Raw genomic sequence first — 13,644 nt, 5'->3', positions numbered from 1 at the left:
GCTGTCCCCACATGCTTCAAGATGTCCACCATTGTTCCTGTACCCAAGAAAGCTAAGATAAGTGAACTAAACGACTATCGCCCCGTAGCACTCACTTCTGTCATCATGAAGTGCTTTGAGAGACTAGTCAAGGATCATATCACCTCTACCTTACCTGCCACCCTAGACCCACTTCAATTTGCTTACCGTCCCAATAGATCCACAGACAATGCAATCACCATCGCACTGCACACTTCCTTATCCCATCTGGACAAGATAAATACCTATGTTAGAATGCTGTTCATTGACTATAGCTCAGCATTCTACACGATAGTACCCTACAAGCTCATCATTAAGCTTGGGGCCCTGGGTCTGAACTCTGCCCTGTGCAACTGGGTTCTGGATTTCCTGACGGGCTGCCGCCAGGTGGTGAAGGTAGGAAACAACACCTCCACTTCGCTGATCCTCAACACAGGTGCCCCACAATGGTGCGTGCTCATCCCCCTCCTGTACTCCCTGTTCCATCATGACTGCGTGGCCATGCACGCCTCCAACTCAATCATCACATTTGCAGACGACACAACAGTAGTAGGCCTGATTACCAACAATGACGAGACAGCTTACAGGGAGGAGGTGAGGGCCCTGGGAGTGTGGTGCCAGGAAAATAACCTCTCCCTCAATGAAACAAAGGAGCTAATTGTGGACTAGCAGAGGGCGCAGCCCCCTATGCACATCGACGGAACCGCAGTGGAGAAGGTGGAAAGCTTCAGGTTCCTCTTTGTACACATCACTGACAAACTGAAATGGTCCACGAACACAGTGTGGTGAAGAAGGCGTAACAACCTCAGGAGCCTGAAGAAATTTTTCCTGGCACCTAAAACCCTCACAAACTTTTACAGATGCACAATTGTGAGCATCCTATCGGGCTGTATCACTGCCTCGTACGGCAACTGCGCCGCCCGCAACTGCAAAGCTCTCCAGAGGGTGGTGCGGTCTGCCCAACGCATCACCGGGGGCAAACTACCTGCCCTACAGAACACCTACAGCACCCGATGTCACAGGAAGGCTATAAAGATCATCAAGGACAACAACCACCCGAGCCACTGCCTGTTCACCCCTCTATCATCCAGAAGGCGAGGTCAGTACAGGTGCATCAAAGCTGGGACAGAGAGCCTGAAAAAAAGCTTCTATCTCAAAGCCATCAGATTGTTAAACAGCTATCACTAGCACCTTAGAGGCTGCTGCCCTATATACATGGACTTGAAATCACTGGCCACTTTAATAATGGAACACTATTCACTTTAATAATGTTTACATATTTTGCATTACTCATCTCATATATATTTATTGTATTATATTCTACTGTATTTTATTATATTTCGCGCCGACATTGCTTTTCCAAATATTTATATGATCTTAATTCCATTCCTTTACTTTAGATTTGTTTATTGTTTGTATTGTTGTGAACTTGTTTGATATTACTAAACATGTGTATGTGACCAATACCATTTGATTTGATCAATGTATGGCAGATAGAAAAACGTAATTTAACACAACTGGTCAAATATGATGGCTCGCTATACGACTTCATGACTTCATTCAATGTTTATATACTGCAACGTCATGACAATACCAAAGAACATATTGTAGCTGGGGCAAACATGACACTTACCAATGAATTCATATACATACAGGATATAAACTCTGAGAGGAATGAGTGAGTGGGGCACCTATCGGTTTAGAAGGAGTGTACTTGTGTTTACTCTTGAAAACGGTAACGTGTTTCACAAGTGTCACTGAGGATCACTGATTAGCATACTGTGTAGGTGGATGTCATACTCAGCTAATGCCTTGCTGTGGTCAGTAGGTCTCCTCATGAATATGCTAATGGTAACCGCATGTCCAGTTTTCCTGTGGAGAAGCACTTTCTCTCATTCTCTCACTCTCGCTCTTTCAACCTTACTCGCTCTCTCTTTTGATTTTTCTTTCTTGGACACACACACTCTTCATTTCACAGACTCACATTCACACAGTTACCCTCCTATCCCTTCCCCTCTGTGATCCACTGCACCCCTTTCCCTATCTCTCCCATCTCTTATTGATAAGTTGAAATCTCTCTTTTACTGTAGTTTTGAACAAGCGGTTTTTCGCCAGGCTTTGGGAATTGACAACAGCACAGTTACTTCACTGCCTCTCTGACCATCACATGAGGGTCACCGTAGGCCTGCAGTAATGACTCTTCTGTCTTAATGTGGGCCTCTGAGCCTTGGAGTCATATCATTCACTTCAGAGGCCTGTGACTATCTCTTCCCTGTCCTCTCTTTCTTGGTTTGGTCTCACTCATAATAATAGTAATTGCAACTCAAATAGGTTACTATTGCGCTTTAGAGGGCACTGTCACTCAATACATTCTTAGCCTCTGATCTCCAAACATTTTGACTCTAGGAGAGAGGGATTGGAGCTGGAACACAGGCCTATGGTATGGGACTGAGTGTGTGTGTGGGAGAATTATCATATTATTTATCATCTTATGTGATCTTTTGACAGTCCACTATTCATTATTAATATAGCTGGCCTGTTATTTACAGAGGTGTGGACTCGAGTCTGATTCGAGTCACAAATTTGATGACTTGAGGCTCGACTTAATAGAAAAAAAAATAACTTGAGACTTGACTTGGACTTGAAGCCTCAAGACTCAGGACTCGACTTTGACTTCAGTCTAATGACTTGAAATTATGTGGCCAGGTTGTGTAACGTTCTGTCACTCATTTTGTGGCACATTGTCTCTGTGGATTACTCCACGCAGACAGAGACCGTAGCCACAGCGTCACACATGCAAAAAAATTGCAACATATTGGCTAGTGAAACGCACACTCGGCCCTCTGATTGGACCAGCATAACTGTCAATCAACACAGGTCGGGTGAGCTAGTGAATAGATTGCAGATTTGCTGTACAGCTATAGGATCGGGTATAGTGCAAACGTCAAATTGTAGGGAGAGAGTTTTGCCGTAAGTAAAAATGCAGGTTCAAGGAATATTAACTGTTTACTTTGCAAACTCACCAGCAATGGAGCATTAAGCAACAAGCACTAGCGTAGGCCTGCCCGTATTTTGGTATGCAATTGCTTGAAATTGATAATTTACTTATGAACCTTGCATTTGGAATTTGTTATTAAAATGTATTATTAGATAATCAAAATATGTTGTGGATTTTTTTTTTAAACGGGCTGTCTGGCAGCCTCAATAAATAGACAAAGATTTGTAGTTGATCAAGTAAAGCCTGTTTGTTTACATTTTCTTTTACTAGACTTGAGTCTTGTCTTGGTCTTTAAATGCACGACTTGGACTTGAATCGAGACTCGACCCGTTCCACTAGTTGGGTCTTGACTTGAGACTCGGACCTTGTGACTTGAGACATGCTTGTGACTCAAATAATAGTGACTTGCTCCCACCTCTGGCTATTTATAATAGACATGTTCCTATTCAGTTATGGCGAGGTAGTAGAATCCCCCTATAAGCAGAACTCTTTCCACTTAATTTACATATTTTCACATTGACATATTTAAACAGATCTAATTAAACATTTCTATTCACTAACGCAAAGTTACGTAAAACATTGAGCACTCTCCTATGTGATCATGTTCAGTTCTGCACTCCCCACTCAACCTGTTTGTAGTGAGGCATTCAACTGCAAGCCCTTTTAACCCCACAGCCCTGGCTTTAATCCCAGCCCTCAGAGATCTAGAGCCAACAGAGATGTGGCTGGTTTTATGGCCATTTCCCCCCCTTCCTGCCTTGCTTTAAACCACAAACACTGCTCCTTGTGATCCATCACAGAACACACACCATCAACTGGGCCTTCTCCAAAAAAACTGCAGGCCTGCCGAAAGGGATCCGACTCTAGCAAACACACAGTGCTCCAATTTCCTCAAAGAGCTTTTTAATGGAACAGAGCAAAAGGCAGGTGAGTGCTCAGATTTGAAAAAACAACAGAAAAGGATTCTCTTTTATGATGCAAGCAGTTGATGTCAGGAGGAGTGATGTGGCCGATTTCCTCGACTGCCAGTGCCAACCAGACCTGGCGACGACGCTACCGCCGTACGTCTCTTGCAGAAGAGGGTCAGCCCCGTACTGCTTATCGATTGTTGTAGCTTTCCCAACTGCGGCTATCGTAAATTGAAGGGCCGTTCTCACCGGCGTGCGTCAGCCGTGATATGTGTGTGTGCGTGTGTGTGTGTGTGTGTGTGTGTGTGTGTGTGTGGGGTTGGTATACTTGAGTGCATTGACTGTAGACCAAGGCTTCCATCTGATATCACTCTTAATGGCGTGTCCCTCTGGACGAAAATCGTCCTTTCTCAATGTTTTTCATTGGAAGGCAATTTCACTAGAAACGTACATGCCAGTAAATCACTTAAACCCTTCCTCCCCCGCCAACTAGCCTCTGAGGTATTCTTCAAACATGGCCAGGTTTTTGACAGGTTATTATTCCCAAAAAGCCATGTGTTTATGTCTTGACTCACCTTTTATGTATAAGAACTAGAATGATCTACCAGAAACATATGGAACAGCACATATTTCCCTCTGTTCAATGTTGGACATTAAAAACGACCAAACGCGTAGCCCTTCTGTTAGGTCGACTTCTGCTCTTGGCTTAGTGAAAATATGTTAAATAAATTATGCCTGCAAATTTATCACATTTCTGTGAATGACTTCAGCGTAGAAATAAGCCCTTTTGACAACTTGTAGCTGAAGGCAGTGGCTTTGGATTAACAGCAGGCTCCGCGTGGCCCAACATTGTACAGGTATAGACATGGGGAGGAGGGGAAAACAGAGGTGATCATTGGAACAAATGTGATAGTTTGTGACAGGCAGAACTTAGTTTGTGTGTGTGGTGGGGGAGCAGAGGGGACTTGGTGTATGTTACACATGCTTATCCTTGTAGTTTAATTTGTGTGTTTACTGCCATTGTATGTACAGTACTGGACTTCTTCCACTTTGTCCAGTTAAACTTGGTTAAGCAGGCTACACATTGTGCTGCATCACTGGGAGTGGCAGGTAGCCTAGTGGTTAGAGCGTTGGGCCAGTAACTGAAAGGTTGCTAGGTCGAATCCCCGAGCTGATAAGGTACAAATCTATCGTTCTGTTAACAAGGCAGTTAACCCATTGTTCCTAGGCCCTCATTGTAAGTAAGCATTTGTTCTTAACTGACTTGCCTAGTTACATAAAGGTTAAATAAATAAAAATATCACTGCTTGATATGGAAAATGCACCACCCTTAACCACAGAGGGTGGTGCGGACAGCCCAGTACATCTCTGGGGCCGAGCTCTCTACCATCCAGGACCTCTATATCAGGCGGTGTCAGAGGAAGGCCCGATTGCCAAAGACTCTGCTACTGTCTGGCTCTGAGACAGCTACTACCCCCAAGTCATAAGCCTGCTAAATACTCAATAAATGGTACCCAAACTACACTTTTTATAAAAAAGTACCCCTTTAAATTAGTGGATTTGGCCATTTTAGCCACAGCCATTGCTGACAAGTGTATACAATTGAGCACACAGCCATGCAATCACCATAGACAAACATTGGCAGTAGAATGACCCTACTGAAGAGTTCAGTGACATTCAATGTGGCACCATCATAGGATGCTTCCTTTCCAACAAGTCAGTTCGTCAAATGTCTGCCTTTCTAGAGATTCCTCTGTCAACTGTAAGGGCTGTTATTGTGAAGTGGAAACGTCTAGGAGCAACAACGACTCACCTGTGAAGTGGTAGGCCACACAAGCTCACAGAATGGATGTGCCGAAGCGTGTTTCTCTGTAGTGATGAATCACGCTTCACCATGTGACAGTCTGATGGATGAATCTGAGTTTGGGGGATGCCAGGAGAACGATACCTGCCCGAATGCATAGTGCCAACTGTAAGGAGGAGGAATAATGGTCTGGGGCTGTTTTTTGTGGTTCAGGCTATGTCCCTTAGTTCCAGTGAAGGGAAATCTTAACGCTACAGCATACAATGACATTCAAGACGATTCTGCGCCTCCAATTTTGTGGCAAAAGGTTGTGGAAGGTCCTTTCCTGTTACAGCATGACAATTTTGGGGATTTGGTGTTTAATTAGGATCCCCATTAGCTGTTGCAAAAGCAGCAGCTACTCTTTCTGGGGTCAACACTAAACATGAAACATAATACAGAATGACATAATACAGAACATCAATAGACAAGAACAGCTCGAGGACAGAACTACGTACATTTTTTTAAAAGGCACACGTAGCCTACATATCAATGCACACACACAAACTATCTAAGTCAAATAGGGGAGAGGCGTTGTGCCGCGAGGTGTTGCTTTATCTGTTTTTTGAAACCAGGTTTGTTATTTATTTGAGCAATATGAAATGGAAGGAAGTTCCATGCATTAAGGGCTGTATATAATACTGTACGCTTTCTTGAATTTGTTCTGGATTTAGAAACTGTGAAAAGACCCCTGGTGGCATGTCTGGTGGGATAAGTGTGTGTGTCAGAGGTGTGTGTGTGTAAGTTGACTATGAAAACAATTAGGGATTTTCAACACATTAATGTTTCTAATGAAAAGAAGAAGTGATGCAGTCAGTCTCTCCTCAACTCTTAGCCAAGAGAGACTGGCATGCGTAATATTTATATCAGCCCTCTGATTACAATTAAGAGCAAAACGTGCCGCTCTGTTCTGGGCCAGCTGCAGCTTAACTAGGTCTTTCCTTGCAGCACTGGACCACACGACCGGACAGTAATCAAGATTAGACCAAACTAGCAGAACTTGCTTATTGGAGTATGACGTCAAAAAAGCTGATTATCTCTTTATTTCGGCTTGACCTCTCCCCATCTTTACAACCATTGAATCTATATGTTTTGACCATGACAGTTTACAATCTAAGGTAACGCCAAGTAATTTAGTCCCCTCAACTTGTTCAACAGCCACACCATTCATTACCAGATTCAGCTGAGGTCTAGCACGAGGTCTAGCACTTAAGGAATTATTTGTACCAAATACAATGCTCATAGTTTTAGAGATGTTCAGGACCAGTTTATTACTGGCCACCCATTCCAAAACAAACTGCAACTCTTTGTTAAGAGTAAGATGGTTAGTTTTACGAGGGTATGTTTGGCAGCATGAGTGAAGGATGCTTTGTTGCGAAATAGGAAGCTGATTCTAGATTTCATTTTTGATTGGAGATGTTTAATGTGAGTCTGGAAGGAGAGTTTACAGTCTAACCAGACACCTAGGTATTTGTAGTTGTCCACATATTCTAAGTCAGAACCGTCCAGAGTAGTGACGCTAGACGGGCGGGCAGGTGCGGGCAGCGATCGGTTGGAGAGCATGCATTTAGTTTTACTTGCATTTAAGAGCAGTTGGAGGCCACGGAAGGAGAGTTGTATGGCATTGAAGCTCATCTGGAGGTTAGTTAACACAGTGTCTAAACGACCAGAGGTATACAAAATGGTGTCGTCGGCCCGAGAATTGAACCCTGTGGCACCCCCATAGAGACTGCCAGAGGTCCGGACAACAGGCCCTCCGATTTGACATACTGAACTCTATCGGAGAAGTAATTGGTGAACCAGGCGAGGCAATCATTTGAGAAACCAAGGCTGTTGAGTCTGCCAATAAGAATGTTGTGATTGACAGAGTCGAAAGCCTTAGCCAGGTCGATGAATACGGCTGCAGAGTAATGTCTCTTATCGATGGCGGTTATGATATCGTTTAGGACCTTGAGCGTTGCTGAGGTGCACCCATGACCAGCTCTGAAACCAGATTGCGTAGCGGAGAAGGTACGGTGGGATTCGAAATGGTCGGTAATCTGTTTGTTAACTTGGCTTTCAAAGAACTTAGAAAGGCAGGGTAGAATAGATATAGGTCTGTAGCAGTTTTGGTCTAGAGTGTGTCCCCCTTTGAAGAGGGGGATGACCGCGGCAGGTTTCCAATCTATGGGAATCTCAGACAATACGAAAGAGAGTTTGAACAGGCTAGTAATAGGGGTTGCAACAATTTCGCCAATTCATTTTAGAAAGAGAGGGTCCAGATTGTCTAGCCCGGCTTATTTGTAGGGGTCCAGATTTTGCAGCTCTTTCAGAACATCAGCTATCTGGATTTGGGTGAAGGAGAAGTGAGGGAGGTTTGGGCGAGTTGCTGTGGGGAGCGCAGGGCTGTTGACCGGGGTAGGGGTAGCCAGGTGGAAAGCATGGCCAGACGTGGAAAAATGCTTATTGAAATTCTCAATTATTGTGGACAGGTGGGAGGAGGTGCTCTTATTCTCCATGGACTTTAGTGTCCCAGAACTGTTTTGAGTTTGTGCCAGAGGATGCAAATTTCTGCTTGAAAAAGCTAGCCTTGGCTTTTCTAACTGCCTGTGTATATTTGTTCCTAACGTCCCTGAAACGTTGCATATCACGGGGGCTGTTCGATGCTAATGCAGAACGCCACAGGATGTTTTTGTGCTGGTCAAGGGCAGACAGGTCTGGAGAGAAACAAGGGCTATATCTGTTCCTGGTTCTAATTTTTTTGAATGGGGCATGCTTATTTAAGATGGTGAGGAAGGCACTTTTAAAGAATAACTAGGCATCCTCTACTGATGGGATGAGGTCAATATCCTTCCAGGATACCCGGGCCAGGTCGATTAGAAAGGCCTGCTCGCTGAAGTGTTTTAGGGATCGTTTGACAGTGATGAGGGGTGGTTGTTTGACCGCAGACCCATTACGGATGCAGGCAGTGATCGCTGAGATCTTGGTTGAAAACAGTGTATTTGGAGGGCAAGTTGGTTAGGATGATATCTATGAGGGTGCCCGTGTTTACAGATTTGGGGTTGTACCTGGTGGGCTCATTGATAATTTGTGTGAGGAATTGTAGGATGGCCGGGGTGTTAAGCATGTCACAGTTTAGGTCACATAGCAGCACGAGCTCCGAAGATAGATGGGCGGCAATCAATTCACATATGGTGTCCAGGGCACAGCTGGGGGCAGAGGGTGGTCTATAGCAAGCGGCAACAGTGAGAGACTTGTTTCTGGAAAGATGGATTTTTAAAAGTAGAAGTACGAATTGTTTGGGTACAGACCTGGATAGTAAGACAGAACTCTGCAGGCTATCTCTGCAGTAGATGGAAACACCGCCCCCTTTGGCAGTTCTATCTTGTCGGAAAATATTATAGTTAGGGAGGAAAATTTCAGGGTTTTTGGTGGACTTCCTAAGCCAGGATTCAGACACGGCTAGGACATCCGGGTTGACAGTGTGCTAAAGCAGTGAATAAAACAAACATGTTAACATGCATGAAACCAAGGCTTTTACGGTTACAGAAGTCAACAAATGAGAGCAACTGGGGAGTAGGAGTGGAGCTAGGCACTGCAGGGCCTGGATTAACCTCTACATCATCAGAGGAACAGAGGAGGAGTAGGATGAGGGTACGGCTAAAGGCTATCAGGACTGGTCGTTTAGTGCGTTCAGAGCAGAGAGTAAAAGGAGCAGGTTTCTGGGTGTGAGAGAATAGATTCAAGGCATAATGTACAGACAGAGTTCGGTAGAATGTGAGTACATTGGAGGTAAACCTAGGCATTGAGTAATGATGAGAGATATATTGTCTCTAGAGACGTTTAAACCAGGTGATGTCACCGCATATGTGGGAGGTGGAACAACATGGTTGGTTAAGGCATATTGAGCAGGGCTAGAGGCTCTACAGTGAAAATAGACAATAATCACTAACCAGGACAGTAATGGACAAGGCATATTGATGTTAGGAAGAGGCATGCATAGCCAAGTGATCAATAGGGGTCCAGTGAGTGGTTGGGCTGGCTGGAGACACAGCGATTCAGACAGCTAGCAGGCCAGGGCTAGCAGGCTTGCAGAAGTCTTGACGGAGTAAAGTCTGTTTTGGCCTCTGCGTGCGGTGACGTCGATAGACCAGTCGTGATGGATTAGTAGGGTTCCGAGTAGCAGAGGAGTCCATGTCCAATTGGGAAAATAGGTATAGTGGCCCAAGAAATTGGCCGATGGATCTATACAGCCAACAATCCAATATGCTCTAGACAGCTAGCAGCTAGCGGGCCGCGGCTTGCAGAAGGGCATTCAGGGGTAGTCGCGATGTAGAGGCCAGTTGAGTATCCCCTCGAGCAGATTACGTCGTAGTCCAGTCTTAAAGGATCGGCGGGGTTCCGTGCCCCATACCGGCAGTAGAAGGGGTCCGGGTATTGTAGCCCAGGAGTGGCAGATGTGCCTCTTTAGCAAGCCGGGAGAAAGGGCCTAGCATGGGCTAGCTCCAGAATAATTGGTGCTTGCTCCGGGACCAACGTTAGCCAGTACTCGGATAGCAGCTAGCTAGCTGCGAAGATCCAGGTGAAAATGTCCAGAGCTTACGGTAGGAATACAGGGATATGGAGAAAAAATAGGTCCTGTATGCTCTGTTTTGAGTCGCGTTGTACAAACTGGCGAGATCCTTCCGAGCTAAAGGTTAGCTGATGACCGCTAGCAGTGGTTAGCTGGCTACTAGCTAGTAGCTAGTGAGCTGGCTAGCTTCTGTTAGGGGATTCTGGATTCGAGGTGAATAATACTTTAGAAAAAAACAGATCCGCACCACATTGGGTGAGGCGGGTTGCAGGAGAGTGTTTTGAAGTTGAGTTTTAGAAAAAATATTTAAAAAGATATGCGAAGAAAAATGTATAAAAAGATATATACACAGGACACGACAAGACGAGGACAAACGACGTCTGACTGCTACGCCATCTTGGATAAGTGGATCCATATCTACCTCGTACCTATGCACATTGATCTGGTTCTGGTACTCCCTGTATATAGCTACATTTTTTGTGTATTTTATTCCTCGTGTTACTATTTTTAGAAATGGCTCATAAGCAAGAATTTCACGGTAAAGTCTACCCCAGTTGTATTCGCTGCGTTTGACAAATAACATTTGATTTGAAATTATACCTGAAAACATATCAACACGCCGTTCAATATCCCCTTACATGAGCTAACAATTGAGAAAATCACAATAGTTGAATATATCATCGAATAGTTTAGTCTCTCGCAGAGCTTTGGATTTACTGTATATTTGCCATATTCAATTGATCTACAAATCTGGGAGGTAGATTTAGTCATGCACCTCTCATACTAATCATGGAATGGGAGGGAACATGTGGTTCTGCAGCTAAGGCAGTTTGCATCGCAAAGAAAAAGTAGTCCCCTTATGTAACTTATGTAGTGGTTCATAGCAACCACTAGCCTTAGGTAAAGCAGATATTAATCTACAAACCGAGGTTTCACATGAGTCCTTGTTACATGTGTGGGTATGTTGTATAACTATTTACAGTAATGCATTTATTTACAATATTATTGCACGGTCATGCACAAGATCATTCATGTCTGAAAAATGGCTTTAGACTTTTCACTTTAATAGTTAACCGCAATGACTGTGTTATGTCATTGATTGGCCAGAAAATCTACTATCCTGGTTTCCCATGACTGTAACAGGCCCTGATTAGCGGGGAAGGAAGATAGTCCACGTGCTGCGGAACTTGAGATGTACATTTGAAATGTATCCCCCTGCTGTGTGTACTGTCTCCAGCCAATCAGTAGCATAAACTACTATATTGAATTATTCTAATGGGAACTCTGTCTACTTCTGTTTCTTGTCAACAACATATGTTTTATTACAGTATTACCAATCTGTCCACTGTATGTAATGTATTCAATGTCTTTCACATCCTTCTCACATACTTCTTTTCTCTGTCCTTTCTTCCATAGATCGCCTTCTCCCAGCACAACAGCATCATGGACCTGGTGCAGTTTTTTGTCACCTTTTTCAGGTACGTACCCTTTAGATGGAACTAATAAGGCAAACAAATATGCAATTTTCCTTTTCTGCTTGATAAAAAAAGTTGTCTCGGCTGTCTCCAGGCCATCTTCTGCCAGTCAACCAGTTTCACTGAATGAGCCGATCACATGCGTTGTCAGGGCTTCATTTGAGACAGATCTTGCCGGAACAGGGTCCGGCATCTCTCCGTCTTAGACTGTTTCGTTCTGGGACCTATTTGGCCAGATCCGGTACCTCTTGTGGCATGAAAAAGTATCACTTTTTTGAGTAAAAGCGATCAAAGGTAATTTGAATTGCAACAAAAGTGTTTGTTGGTTTACTCCAATTGGGGGAAGGGTGGTAGGGTTTGCGGGGAATAATAAAGGTATATTCTAAAAAAAGTATGTATGTCTATATAGGTATGTGTATGTATATATGTGTATATGTATGCACGCGTGTATGTATATGGATATATATATATTTACCCAAATAATATATGGGGGCTTGGAAATTATGCAGACAATTACATTGATGGAAGCAACATTATTTCCGCAATATTAAGCTGATCCACCCCTTAAAAAAAAAAGAAAAAAAAGAGTTGATTCGGGTTGGGTTGCCCGGGCTTATGGTTTGCGTAACATTGTAACCTATGTTTGAGACCAATGCATGGCCATGGTTGTGTGAGTAGCACGCCTGTATCTCTCACAGAACTAGAATTAGATTAACTTTCTATGATCTTTCTCTCTGCTCTGATGGACATGAGCCTTCAACTCTCATCTCTCCAGCGTTGCATTATTTTGCCACAGAGGATCAACAGCTTCTTTTCAAAAATTGCCTAGCTGTGGATTGTGTGTAGCCCAGTAACAAGGCATAGCCTACAGTCGGGAACGCGCAGCAAATCTGTCAGTGCACAGCATGCAGACAAAACAGGCTTTTCGCAATATTTCAAGTACAATCGCAGGAAAACAGGTTGGAAACCAAATGGTGCCTGCTGAAAATAGAAGACACGAATCCGTCTGCCGTAGGCTAACACAATATTTGATAAACTTCCAAATATTGTTTTACAAAGTAAAACAAGAGTGAGATGTAGGCTTTTGGCACGAATGTATTGGCCATCTCTGGCGAGTGAGCTGGGTGAGTCAGTGAAACTGAAAAGCATGTTTAGGACTGTCATTTCCTCCCTATATTGTAGCCTACAGTATGTCTCCACACAATTATTGATGAATTCAAGGTCGTTTTTATTGATTTCAGATTTTCTGTTAGTCAAAGTAATTTGGGATAATTTGTGTGGTATTAAAAAAGATTCTGCCTAAGTCTCCAGTCATGTAAAATGATTTAGAATTGCATGAAATGCATTTATAAAAGGCCGTGTTTAAATGCCTCTACTCTACTGCTCTATGCCGCTACACAAATGCAAGGATATGCATGCAGTGCTTTATTATGAAGGTGATTTTTTTTCTTCTCATCCCTTCCGGGACTTCAGAGTTCCCTAGGTCACCACGCCCTCTCGCGCTCTCGGCAGCTCCTGATTTCCAACTAAACACTGTGCATTGTGCTTCGTTATTGGCAGACACGTTTGGAAACTACCAAAACAGGCAGACATTTCAGGCGGTCTTTTCAAACAGTTCTTACATCAAAAGGGCATAATCATAATTTTCACAATTTCAGTATTATTCCAACCTCATAGTGTGGAAATACAGTTGAAGTCGGAAGTTTACATACACCTTAGTCAAATACATTTAAACTCAGTTTTTCACAATTCCTAACATTTAATCCTAGTAAAAATGACCTGTTTTATGTCAGTTAGGATTTCCACTTTATTTTAAGAATGTGAAATGTCAGAATAGTAGTATAGAGAAT

The 13,644-nt window shown here is 43.6% G+C and overlaps 2 protein-coding genes across 2 annotated transcripts in view; one reads left to right on the top strand and one right to left on the bottom strand.

Moving 5' to 3' along the window:
- LOC129858393 (uncharacterized) overlaps positions 1–13,205 on the bottom strand; it is a 168,300-nt gene extending 155,095 nt beyond the window's left edge. The window contains exon 1 of the transcript XR_008760020.1: positions 13,176–13,205. The gene's annotated coding sequence lies outside the window, so the exon portion shown is untranslated. The remainder of the gene's footprint in view (positions 1–13,175) is intronic.
- The window catches only part of LOC129858385 (attractin-like protein 1), a 345,360-nt gene that overhangs the window by 189,459 nt on the left and 142,257 nt on the right, over positions 1–13,644 (top strand). The window contains exon 26 of the mRNA XM_055927569.1: positions 11,736–11,797. Coding sequence (XP_055783544.1) covers positions 11,736–11,797 — 62 coding nt within the window. The remainder of the gene's footprint in view (positions 1–11,735; positions 11,798–13,644) is intronic.

The sequence above is a fragment of the Salvelinus fontinalis genome, chromosome 1 (genome assembly GCF_029448725.1).
Source record: "Salvelinus fontinalis isolate EN_2023a chromosome 1, ASM2944872v1, whole genome shotgun sequence".
NCBI classification, from domain to species: domain Eukaryota; kingdom Metazoa; phylum Chordata; class Actinopteri; order Salmoniformes; family Salmonidae; genus Salvelinus; species Salvelinus fontinalis.
This window is presented reverse-complemented; position numbering and strand designations above follow the sequence as displayed.